At 43.2% G+C, this 13,264-nt stretch overlaps 1 protein-coding gene across 1 annotated transcript in view; it reads left to right on the forward strand.

Moving 5' to 3' along the window:
- Window positions 1–13,264, forward strand: part of ADCY5 (adenylate cyclase 5) — a 218,148-nt gene that overhangs the window by 8,696 nt on the left and 196,188 nt on the right. Inside the window, 3 exon segments of the mRNA XM_009996221.1 lie at window positions 10–474; window positions 477–521; window positions 523–825. Coding sequence (XP_009994523.1) covers window positions 10–474; window positions 477–521; window positions 523–825 — 813 coding nt within the window.

Raw genomic sequence — 13,264 nt, forward strand, 5'->3', positions numbered from 1 at the left:
GCCGGGGAGCCCCAGGCGACCCGGAGCCGCGGGGACAGCGGCTGCAGGATGATGAGCTTCAGGTCCAAGTCTGCCTGGCAGGAGCAGGGTGACGACAGCCGACGTCACCGGTCCCGCCACCCCCCCGGCGGTGATTCCCCCGCTGCCCCCAACAGTGCCAGCCCCCGGCAGCTGGGGGAGCAGGGCGAGGTGCGGCCCCGCTCCGTGGAGCTGGGGCTGGAGGAGAAACGCGCCAAGGCCAAGACTGAGCGGGAGGACGAGGACGGGGACAGGGACGAGGGGGACTCTGAGGTGGCCTTCTCCATGGGCAGCTGTTGCAGCAGCCTGCTGCAGATCTTCAGGTCCAAGAAGTTCCAGTCGGAGAAACTGGAGCGCCTCTACCAGCGCTACTTCTTCCGGCTCAACCAAAGCAGCCTCACCATGCTCATGGCCGTGCTGGTGTTGGTCTGCGTGGTCATGCTGATCTTCCACGCCGCGCACGGCCACTATGAGGTGTCCTACGTTGTGGTGCTCTCCATGGCCATCCTGCTCATGGTGGTGCTGTGCATGGTGTGCAACCGCAACGACTTCCACCAGGACCACATGTGGTTGGCGTGCTACTCGGTCATCCTGGTGATCTTGGCCGTGCAAGTGGTAGGGGTCCTGCTGGTGTGGCCCAGGAGTGCCTCGGAGGGCATCTGGTGGACCGTCTTCTTTATCTACAGCATCTACACGCTGCTGCCGGTGCGGATGAGGGCCGCGGTCATCAGCGGGGTGGTGCTCTCTGCCATCCACCTGGCCGTCTCCCTCAAGATCAACGCGGAGGATAAGTTCCTCCTGAAGCAGGTAGGTGAGCCCTGAGCCCGTCTGCCACGTTGAAGGGCAAGGAAAGTCACGCTTTCTGACTCCCAGAGCCCTGCCCGATGCTGGGAGGCCGGCAGGGCTTTCTGTCAAACCCCTGCGAGACGGGATGTTGTACAACGCGGTGGCTGGCCTGTCATCTTGCTTCTTTTATAGCTGTGGTGTTCCCTCAGTGCTGCTTTTCATTAAGGCCCTCAAGGTTTAGGAAATGTGCCTTCCTGGTTTCCTGTGACCGCCGCTGCGGTGCTGTCAGCCAGCCCTGCTCGTGCCCTTCGGTTGTGTTCAGTGTAAACAGCTCTGCACTGAGCACACTTGTGGAATCATAGCCGAGCGTTGCTGCGGTGGTACTGAGAAACGTGTGGAAAATCTTGCCAGTTTTGTCAGCTAGAGGTTGTCCCTGTGTATCACTCTGGAATCCGGGTTCAGCGTTAGCACAGTGCTTGCTTAGGCATTGGAGAGTGGGCTCCACGAGAATGTGGAGTAAGGCTTTGATTTAGCACGAGGGAGTTTGCTCTGAGATGTGCTGGAAATATCTATGGTGAAGAAGCCCAGAGTCCACATGCAGACTGAAAAAAAAAAAAAAAAGTTTAAAAAAGTATAAATGCAGAGTATTATTTAGCTGTGATATCATGTTTAACTGGAACAGTTTAATTCATGGGAACAATAAGACTATTATAAAATGCGTTACAGTGCAACTTTTAATTACCATATCTGTATAAACAGTGGCAATACAAGGCACCACTCCTCTTAAAGGGAAGCAAGCAGCCTTGGGGCTCATGTGCTTTAAGCTTACCAGACACCTTGGCAATCAAAAAAACATTGACTTAAAACGTCATTGCTGTGTGGTAATCACCTTCTCTCTGATGAGCAGGACTCTGAACAAGGATGAGCCTGTCACAGAGTCAGCCCTGACAGTTATGTGTTAACAGGGGATTGCCTGTTCAAATACGGTGTTTGGTAGCTTTATAGCCCTGTCACTTAATAAAAAATAAAGCCTTGTGCTTGCAGTGCCTGCCTTGAGTCTTACTTCTAAGTTGTTATGAGTTCCATCTATTGCAGTGTCAGGAAAAGCTGTAGGGCTTAAATAAAACTTCAGCAGGATGGGACTGTTGCTGCTCTGCTCCACAAAGTAGCGCATGAAATTACTCTTCCTTCCTTGTCTATATTATGCAAGACCCTCCTCACCCACCACGTCCCCAGTTAAGCCTGCCTGGACAGTTTCTGGCTTTGTTCTTAGCTTGTTACAGATATTTTTATAAACTGTACTTGGAATATTTTTCTTATACTTGATATAAATGGCTTTTTGTACATTTCCAGCAGAGCATGCACTGTAAGCGGGACAGTTGCTGTTTTTCTGCTTGACTTGGAAAAGTTTGCTGATGGCCTCAGCTCTTCCTTGCTGGGGGCTCTGGTCCTGCAAAGCCTTGTTCATGCTCTTAACTTTATAAACCAAGACTTGTCTTATTGAATTCAGTGTATGGAGTCTGTATTCTTACATACGAAGGCAAAGCTTGTAATCGTTATGGCCAGAAGACTTAGCGGTCTGTTGCGAGCAAAGTTGAGTTTGGAGGACACTAATGAGTACATAAAATATAGTTATGTTGGAAAATGTTGGTAACTGTATTTTAATGGAAAGTAGCCTAAATCACTAAGCCAAATGACTGACTTCCTTGGTGGAGAATTTGGGATAATGGTAGCTCCCTCGCTTTCCAAATGCAGCAGGGTTCTTGGTAAGAGGTTGAGCTTGTGTGTAAATGTGGACTTGTGGAAGGTAAAAGCACAAGCAGTAGGTGTTGGTACAGTATGCACACATCTGTGCACTACAGTTGCTTTCCCTTTCATGCTAGCGCTGGGTTTTCCTGCAGTTTGGCAGTACATGTTCAGTTAATGAGGAATGTCCTAGGAGTACATTTATTTTGTTTTTAAAGGCAGAGTGTCTCTCCATGTTGTATATTTCCTGCTAACATCAAATGACGGTCTCTATCTCACTGTGGTCTACACTGGCGTAGCTCTGCCTGAATTCAGTGGGGTTGTACAAGGCCAAGAATCAGATTCCTTTCACGTCTGCGTATGAGCACAAGCTGCTATCTCTGCCTGTCTGATAGAAAAATCTGTTTCTGCCAAGCACGCTGCCTCACAGCTAGTAACAGGCCTTTCTCGCTGGGGCTGTATCTTGTTGCCATGGAAATCTGTTGTGTTCAGCTCTGCCCCACTGGTCCCCGCAAGCCCTGTTTTCCCCCTTCAAGCTAAGAGTAGCAAAGGTAGATGAAGACCAGATAAATGGAGAGGAGGGGGTTAAGTTGTTCTCAGTGACTTCATGCTGGCAGTCGCATCAGCGTGGGTTTTGTGGAGCCAGAGTGGATGTGAATGCATTGGTGACTACTTGACCAGGTGGTTCTTTATCCACAGCAGGCACAGAAGAAAGGCTGATTAGGATGTCTATCCCCTTTCCTCTCTTTTTCATGGCATTTTTAACTGTAATACTTAAGCAAGTTCTTCTTTGTGTAGGCTTTTTTTCTTTTAATCTTCTCCCAGTTGTTTCCAAGCCAGGAAAAATCACACACTCTTGTTATGATCAACTAACATTCAAAGCTGGGTGACTCTTGTGTAGACTCTTGAGCACTTTTATGAGGCTCAGGAGCCTGTTAAAAACCTCACTGTTCCTCTTTCTCAAGATAGTGAATGTCTTGATTGTAGGTTTCTTTTGGGAGAAAGGCAACTTGTTGGATTCTTTGCTGAGGTTGCATGATTTTATTGTCTGAATTATCTTCTCTAGCACTACTGGACATCTCTGCTCCCAGACTGGTCTGAGGCTATGCTAGTCAGGCTTCATTAAAGGGTTCAGGCAGCCTGCTATTTCTGAGTGGATAAGGTGAAAGGGATAAAGATAGTTGTGATTGGTCAGTCTTAACTGAGCTGCTTTTAAAATAATTCTTCTGGGGTCACTGGACTTTGAAAGTAGGCTGTAACTTCTGATGGCTACCTGGAGGAGTCTGGGGCCTGTCTTTCAAAAGACTGCCCTGAGCACCCCTAGCAAAAGCAGCAAGTATACTTGGTACCTCTGTGAGTCTGATCAGCTAGAGGCAATGATCTTGGTTTGTTGGATTGACATTTGATTGGAACAAAAAATGTTAATTAATAAACATTATTGCATTATATTCAAAGTTATCCAGTGTTGAGGGAGAGGAGAAGAAGAAATCATGTGTCTGAGAATTTACTTGCATCTAAAGACTGTTGTTGGAAGCAGAGCACGTTCAATGTATGATATTCCACCGCCTACAAATCTTGCTTGCTTAAAGGTTTGGGTTTTTTTGTCTGCCTATGATCAACTAATTCTACAGACACTATTTTTGGATCTGTTGGGCAGGGAGTGACTACATTTGTCTATATTTTTGTGTCGTGTTATTCTGGGACAGTTTGGATTATAAATGTGCTTCAATGTATACTAGTCTACGTCTTCCTCTCTTTGTATATATAATGTATCTCTTTAAAGGCCAGTCTTTTCCCTTTGTTGGTTTGTCACACTTTTGGGCTCTGAAAACAAATTCAACTCCAAGATTCATATAAGAAGTACTTTGCATGTGAATTAGGCTATCTAATGCTTAACAGAGGAAGAAATATGCTATTTATCAATGAACTGTCTTGCATTTGTAACAAAGATAACTTGGACAGGCACATGGGAAGGACTTAGAGTGTACGGTTTGCAGATGCTTAGCTGAAGTCATGTGAGTAAACCAGCTGCCCTCAGTGCTGGCAGTCTTGAGTAGGAACTGGCAGTTTTATACAACTAGCGACTCAGGGATAGAATTTATTTGGCTCTGAATCAGACTTAAAAAAGGATGGGGCTTTTGTGTGAGTGTGGGTAAGGGACCGGGGTAAGGGATAAGAATGCCATACACAAACATCAAACAAACCCATGGACTGAGGTTAGATTTACTCCTGTTTTCCCATCCCAACCTGTTTTATTGTAACTTTCTGAGGCTGGGTGTTCAAGGATACAGTTAAGCCTTTGTAGTTTATTAACTGAGTGTGAGTGGGTGACTGTTAAGGTACCACAAAACCAGAAGACTGGGAAAGATAAATACGTTTTTCTAAATGGTGTCAGTAACCTCGTTGAAAGAGAAACTGAAATGCTCTGATCTCTTTCATCTCCAAATACTACTGCAAACCTTCTGCAAAGGATCTCTGATAGCACAGTTCTGAACAGCTGTCCCAGCACGTGGCTCTTGTTTATGGCACTCCGATTCAAGGGTCCTGATGTTAAGCTCCTTCTTGCTCAGGCCCTTTCCACACACCTCCATCATAACATTACATTAGTACTCCTCGTTCTTTGTTTCTCAGAACTGTGTGTGTGTTGGGCTTTCTTCCTGTTAGTCCACGCGAATAGTACATGATTGATCCGCAGCTGCATGGTTGCTCTCTTCAAAGTGTAGCATTTCAGTTTAACCATTTCTAGCAAGATGTTGGTGTGAAAACATGTGCAGTCTCCCTTTTTTGTTTTCCTAAATAAAATGTCACTTCAGCAGGGCTAAAAACAACTTGCTGTAATAGGATATCAACTTGAGTCTTGTGGGTATCTTCTAGCATCCCATAAAGATGCTTTTTAGATGCAATTTCAGTGACTCTCAACATGAAGCTAGTCACATAGCAGGAGAAATAGTACTGCATGTTCCATCTCAGCCTCGGTGTGCTTAAGATATGAAGGTGATGACTAATCTCAAGACTAACATCCTCAGAATTGAGTTGTTCAAGCCACTGTATTGCACTGTCATTGTCTTCAAGTGGCCTTTTTTCATAAAGGAGAGCTGAGCTACCTGAAATGCAGATAGATCCACGTGTCACTTTTCTTACAGTTGCTTGCTGCCTATTTTACTGTGTCCACTTGGAAAGTAAATTTGAGTAATGTTCATTTAGGATCTCATTTTAAGGCACTTGGCCATACAGGGCTAGATACCATGTGCCTCAAACAGCACTTAATGTCCCGTTCTGTATAAACACTGATATCAGTAGAGCTGCTTATACAGCAAGATATGTACTCCATCACTGCTAACAACTTAAGAATCTCCCTGAGCTGCAGTTTGAAGTTTGTAAAAACTGGTGATTTGCAGTCTATTGTTCAGAAAAAAAAAATGGCAACCTGAAATATCCAGTAACTGGTGCATTGATAGTTGCCTTCCCTAGTGTAATTCTGTACCAGAGGTAATTAGTGAAATCCCTGGTGTATATCAATTAGTCCTTAGTAGGAATATTGTTTGTATCTCTTGGGAGTGTGTGAGTTGCTGGAATTTACAAAGGCGTATCTGTTTTCTCTTAAATTACCCTAACATCTTGTCACCTCCTGGTTTCACTCCCCTCGTGCTTTACCTTCTTTCCCTCCATGCTGCATTTGTTTGATATTTCACTGTGATGTTCACTGATGCCAATAACTATTAGTGTAAAAGTGTTTGAGTGCTGTGCTTCTCATTTCTCTCACTTTGTGGATTTGTAATATATTTGTTTTCTCAATAAACTGACCTGTTTCACTCATTTCTCTTAGCCTTGTGGTAGCAGTCACAGTCTTATAGCTGGCTTGGATCTTGCTGAATTGAAGATGAAACCTGATGGGGATGCTTTAGGTGCTTTTCTCTGCCAGATGCTCTAATTCTAGCAAAATGCCTTTCCTTCTAGGCGTTTTTATGACATACTTGAAAAGGCAGAGTGTGCAAGCTCTGCTTATTTTTGGAGGGGTGAAAGTATTTCAACAAAATGTTAGGTTTCATCAGTGTGTGAGGTAGAAGGATAGCTTTCCATGCCTTCATCTTACAAAGGAGTTGTTGACTTGTCCTTCAGTGTCCTGGGCTTGAAGGCTTTCAGTGTGACCCCTGTACTCTGTCAGAGACCTGTCCAAGGCAGGACATGCTATGTACATGGTCTTTCTTGATTACTGCATTCAGACAATTTATAAACCTGAACAGAGGTGGAATCAAAGATTATCTTCATGCTGAAGTCTGGCTGGAACTGATTGAGCCCTCTCGGAGCCTGAATCAGCTCCAGCGCTTCCTAAATGCCCTTTTGCTCCGAGTTCACTGTTGCTTGGGCAGTGCTGCTGTGGTCTGGGGTGGAAGAGGACTGGGCCTCTGCCCAGCTGGAATGTGAACTTTGAGCACCAGACTGTTCCCTAAATGCATTCAATTTGTGTTTGATTAGCTAATCTTTCAGTCATGCACCATAGTGCACTCTCAGTCTTTTAAGAAAATTGGAACAATTGCTAACTTTTTAGCCATTGCAGTAGTTGGAATAGTTACAGTCTTTTGGGAATAGCTGGATTTTTTTCTTCATACTTTGATACTGGATATTACTCTCACTGTGTAATTGAACTAAAAGAACTAAAAGACCTTCTGTCCTGGTAGAAGATGCAATGAAAAATCTTCAGCAGCAGCTGAAATGCTGAGAGGTAAAAGTTGAAATTATTTTGACAGCAGCTTCCATGTATGAGGTAAAGTGGGCCAGGCTGTAGATTCTCAGATTCTGAGAATCTGAGCTACAAAATATTCCTGTTCTCCCCTTTTTTAAATTCTCCTCTGCAGGTGGGTGCAGTTCAGAGAAAATACCAACTTTTGTTTAGGAAGGTAGAAGAAAAGGCTCCAAATTTTGTGAGCCTTGGGCAAGCTTTATCTTCCTGTCTGCTTTATATTGCAGGATTTACATGACACTTTGCACAGGTGATATAGACCCAGAAAATGTAGTGCAGAGGGAGCTGCTGTGCACCAGAGTCTTCCTCAAGCCTTCCAGCTGCTACATGATTTCATGATGTCTACATGTTGGTTTTGGGTTTCTTTTATGGTGCAGAAGGGTAGAACAGTGACAGTGACAAAGTATGTGCAAAGAATGTGAAGATTCACAGCTTCTGGGAAGTGGGTGGGGTTCCTCTATAACTGCTGTGTGACTTTTTTCATCTCCTGTGAGTCTTGTGTTTTGATGTGGGATATGTTCAATGTTAGCTCCTTCCCTCCTTCTGAAGCCCAGCCTAGTGATCTGAACTTGTGATATCTTGCATCCAAGGATGCTCTTTCTTCTTTTCGTTTTGAGGTTGATTACACTTTAAATTTATTTATTTATTGTCTTTACTTGAGATGTAGCCTGCTGCTGCCAGAAGTTTAATTTTATTAATTATTATGGAGTCCTCAGGGTAGGTAAAAACCCAAGGGGAAATCTCATGTGAATGAAAAAACACTACCCCAAAGATATTAAAAATGATAATTTAGTTATGAGGGGGTGTGAGAAACAGACAAGAATTTTAATATTTGTCTCCTGAACTCCAAAATGTTCTTACCTTATCTAGGAAACCTTGAAGTTTCTGGCACTTAATAAGATGATACGTAAAATAGCTGTCAGGCCAAGACAAGAGTCAAAATACTTTTTAGCACCTGCAGCTGGACCACTCCCAGGGAATTCTGTACTTGATGTTTTAGGATGGTCATGAGACTTGCCACCCTCATCACTGGCAGGTACAGGAATGGCATAATTGAGCAGATCTGTGATGGAATTTAGCATGAGAAGGTCTTGTTCTGACACTTGGAGAGATGGACTGAACACAATTTAAAGCTCTGCCTTTATCTTCTGCTTTCAACATTGTGGTTGAACATTCCCATAGCACTTCTCCCGCCAGAAGCCTGGTACTTGGGCAAGCTCATGAAATGCTTCAACCAGACACATTTTTACACCACAAAGGTTACACGTTTACATCCCACAGTTTAAGAATTCATGCACAGCACTGGCATCACCAGTAGTACTGCAGCTAGTGGCAGGCTGGCCTCACTGCTGATGAGTAGGATTTTTGTTACAGCATTCGCTATAGAAAGTTTCATTGTCTTGTCAGACTTTGTTCTGCAAATAAAACATCTTTATGTACTTTTTCTTTCATACTTATAAGTCACTAATGCAATTGCAATGTATTCCTACTCTCTTTCCCAGACATCAAGAACACAAATCATGTTTGTGTGCCTAAGATGTTATCTGGACTGTCTGTAGTAATAGCATCAAGCAAATCCAGTGTGCACTCTATGGTCATCATTTGTGGCTTCTCCTACTTCACAGCAGCAGAAGTACCAGAAGAGGAGTGTATTTCAAAGCAGCCTCAATCCTGCCACGATTTTATGTTTAATTCCTCTCATTAGACTGCTGCTTCTGCAGTTTGAGTGATTAGTTTTCAGATAAAATATTAAACTTCCTTTTCATGAAAATTTTACACATCCATGCAAGAACCATAACTTCTTTTTACTGTGAATTGTGCCTTTGTGTGGTACTGCAGTGCTTGGCTGTCATCCTCCTTCTTCCTGGGAAACTTTGCTTTTGAGCGGTTGAGTTTGGGTTTAATGCTGCTCTACAAATTTAACATACACATTCCACTAGTATCAGAGTGCATCTTTGCAGACAGTAAACAAAGGACTGTGCTGATGCAACAGGAGGGGAATATAAATGAGAAAAGGTTTGTATTGGAGTTTTTTTTCCCAGACATTCAAAATTGATCTCTCAAAGCAGCAACTTACGCAAACTGTTTTTTCCTGAAACATGTTTGCGGCTTACATAAGACATTCTGTCTCACGTCATAGTCAAAAGAAAAGGCTCTGACATTGCTTGCAAAAATCTGTCATAAAACATTACTAATGCAGACAGTTCCTTGGCTGTATTTTCCCCTCCAGAAAAAGCTATAGCTTCTTCACTAGCCTAAATGCTACAAGCACTGATCTCTGTCCATTTCAGACTCTGCAAACTGAATTCTTAGAGCTAGTGATGTGGTAAGGAACTACTCAAATCAGTATTTCTAAAAACGGTTGTTCCTGGTTAGCCCACAGATGACAGACCTGCTCAGATGTGCTTACTGAGTGATGAACTCTTTCCGTTTGCTGGGAGGTACCCAACAGCACCTGTGTGTGTGTTCTGGCTTAATGTGTGGGTGTTTTTGTACAGAATTGCACAAACGGGTGCACCGAGGGAGAAGTTATTAATTAAGAAGTTTCCAGCTGGAGGGGATTTCTTTTTTGGGGGGGAAAGGGACGGGCTGGCAGGTGGTTACTAGTAATCTCATAGGGGAAATGAAGAAGTGCTCGGCAGTCCTAGGAAAGGAGGATACTCTGCAGTGTGGTGGGAGACTGTGTAATTAAAATGTCAGTCTCACTCGTACTAAAAGCTAACTGGTGTCTTTAAACCTGTTAAACATGAAGTAGGTTACTAGTGTGGGAACTGCTATTGGGTGGTGTACTCTCTGGATCTTAAGGTCAGGAAGGACTACTGAGCTAATCCAACACTACTCACTGAAAAATTGTTCTTACAAGTAATGATTTCTTCTGTTCAGATGGCATGGAGGGGAAAAAAAAGTTTGCTGAATTGCACAGTATTTGTCAATTGAAAAAGCAAATACAGTGGTCTCTGAACTAGAGGTGAGCTGAACCAGTAATTTTTTCTCTCCCCTCTTAGTCAGACAGTATTTTATATATAAATAAAAATAAATGTGTAACAATAACACCTGCGATGAAACACATTGAGGGTATTTTCCTGCTCAAGGTGGTGGCATTTAATTAAAACATAACATAGATGGTTCATTAGTTTTTGAGGGAGTTCTGACATCATGGCTGGATTTTGTACTGGATAACTATGTTCTTGCCTTCTTAATTGATGTTGAATATGACATTTTTCTTTGCTCCATTTCTATTCTGGACTCATTAGCAGAAGGCCACCAAATTACTGCTGTGCATATGTGGGTTTTACTAATTTATCTGAGAAATTTGTGATAATTTCTCTCAGAAAAATGAGAGAACAGAGCTCAGGCTTGTATATTCTTAGTCGTGTTGGTGTGTTGGAGCCAGTGTCACCCTCCTGGTACAACAGATGCACCAATAACTTTCAAAAGGTACTAATCCAGAGCTGATCTGGTTGAAGGATACTTCCAGAGGTCAGCTACACCATCCCACTGCATGAAGAGAAGACCAAGTCAGCCTAAACCATTTGCAGCAGGAAAAAGCTGCCTTTGTGTATGTGCTGTTTGGGGTCACAAAGGTACTGATGTGCTTTCCTGTCTGCTTTGTTGTTTTTTTTGGTTTTGTTTTATTTTAACAAAGAAGCAAGAACAACTTGGACACAGTAGAAGCAGATAGTAAAGAAGATCTGTTCACGGCTAGATCTCTTTGGCTGCTCTTAGATTCCTTGTTTCACCTATCTTAGCTTCCACCCCACTCAAAGCCTGCAGTTCTCGATTTGTCACAAACTGTACATTTATATGACATCTGTCACAGCTGGAACGAGGCCGTCTTGAAAGCACTGGCAGAAAAAGCAATAAGCTTGACAGTTAAGTGTCCCTTCACAGGTGACTTGCCTTTCAGTGCCTAATTCTTCTCATCTGGGATAGGTGTACTTATTTAACTTGGTAGCACTCCACGGCTCTTGAAAGTATATGATTTTTACAGCCATGGTTGAAATGACTGAACAAATACTTAAGGAAGTATTTCCTGAAGTATACTTAAGGAAAATATTTTCATCTCTTGTTAGAGAAAGTTAGGAGGCTGCATTTTTATTTTTTCCCCCCCTTCTTTCCTAATGTAGATAATGAGTATCTGGCTGTAGTCAAGACACTAAAGGTTTGTCCAAGTAATGGTGTCTAGGAAAGGTAACCCCGGCTGGATTAGTTAAGTAGATATAGATTTCACTACATAGAGGCTGTAGTCCACTGCTGAAATCACCTCATTCTTCTATTTTAGATGCAAATGGACCTAGTTAATTAAATTCACTTCCAGAGGGAATGCAAACTAAATAAAGTCATGCTTGTTAAGAGCAATGTTCACACAGGTTTTAAATAATTTTCTTCAATTTATTTTGATTAACTATTCTGAACAGACCAATCTTTACCATAATATCTCCAGGGTAAGACTAACTCATGTAAGTCAGGAGTACTTTGCTATTAACTTGCATTAACGTGCATTGCCCATATATGCCATTTTCTATTAGAATGGATCCTGTCACCCTCTGCGCTATGTGCTTACCCCCTTGACGACGGTTGGGGCCAGTTGTGATAGGGACAGAGTCAAGAGGGGAGCTTATCTGTCACATTTAGCCAGCCCTTGGCCCAGTTACCAAAGCTGCTTCTGAGGACCCTGGTCACAAGTGTCTCCTCGATAAGACCATGTCTCTGCTAGGGATTGCTGTGACTGCTCATGACATCCTTTGCAGAGAAATGACCTGCTTTCAGGGCTCCTGGCCTCTCACTTGGGGCTGTAGTTTATTGGAGAAATATTGTGCTCTGTTCACTTGTGTGGTATTGTAATGCTGGTGGAACCTTAGCAGTTTGGTCTGGAGGGAGTAAGAGAAAGTGTTGATTTCCTTTCAATAAAGAGGAAAAGACCTAAAGGGTGCCTTCTGCACAGTGGCCTGAGGCAGGGCTGCAATTTCCTAGGCTGAGTTAAACAACTCCTGAATCTTAATGGCCAGGATACTTCCTTCTCCCTCTATTCCCTCAGCCAGATCTAACAGGAATCTTACCTTTGTTCAAACCATATAATAAATCCTTGTTGCCCACTCTAGTTTTTATTTAGCTCCACAAGAAATTAGTTGGAATATAAATGCATTCTGCCTATCACTAAAAATACCTTTTTCCCTCTGGCTGTTGCAAAGTGCCTTCAGCTTCCCTCGGGTCTTTTCTGTATGAAGAGACAGCTGGTGTAGAACAATAGTGACTGATTTGCACTGATCAATCCTCACATTACTGAAAGGCATCTGTCTTGTACTAGGCACCCTGCAGTGAGCATTTTTTCAGGGATTCTGGTGGAAGATGTGCCTGCAGTGTCTCCTGTCTCTTCCCCTGTCTGACTCCTCTGTAGGTCTTGGAAAAAGACAAACCTTGAGAAGAAATACTATAAACTTATTAGCGAGAGGTGCATTTTTATGTTGTTCACCCATGTGGTAATCGATCAGAGCCTGTGGTTTCCCAGAGTTTTGGTCTTGTGTACTGCAGCAGTAGGAGCTGCTAAAGAGACAGTGAAACTCAGGAATTATAATTTTTTTTTTTTTTTTTTTTCTTTTTTCTCCCAGCCTGGTTTCAGCCCAACTGAGCCAGAGTTAGTTAGTCCATTTATTTGGACCAAAATTGTCACGTGTGCACCTAAGCAGACAGATCAGAGGGGTGTGGGTATCATCTAATGATAAAACAGTGCCAAGTAGCTAGGGGAAAACACAGATGCAGCTGAAGGTTGTTAAGGTCAACATCGTGATAGGGACATATGCTGCTGTCAGACTTTGCTGGAGGGAAGGGCATAGAGCCCTAATTCCAGGAAACCCTTAATGTAGCAGAAGAGAGGATGAGTCTTATTAACTGCTGCAGCCCACCCTTTCTCTCCTTTTCCTTGCTTTCACTTCCTCAGTGATGTATGTGAACAGCTGCGGGAGAAGGCCCCAG

This window comes from Chaetura pelagica, unplaced genomic scaffold (assembly GCF_000747805.2).
Source record: "Chaetura pelagica isolate M959 unplaced genomic scaffold, ChaPel_1.0 scaffold3, whole genome shotgun sequence".
Lineage (NCBI taxonomy): Eukaryota > Metazoa > Chordata > Aves > Apodiformes > Apodidae > Chaetura > Chaetura pelagica.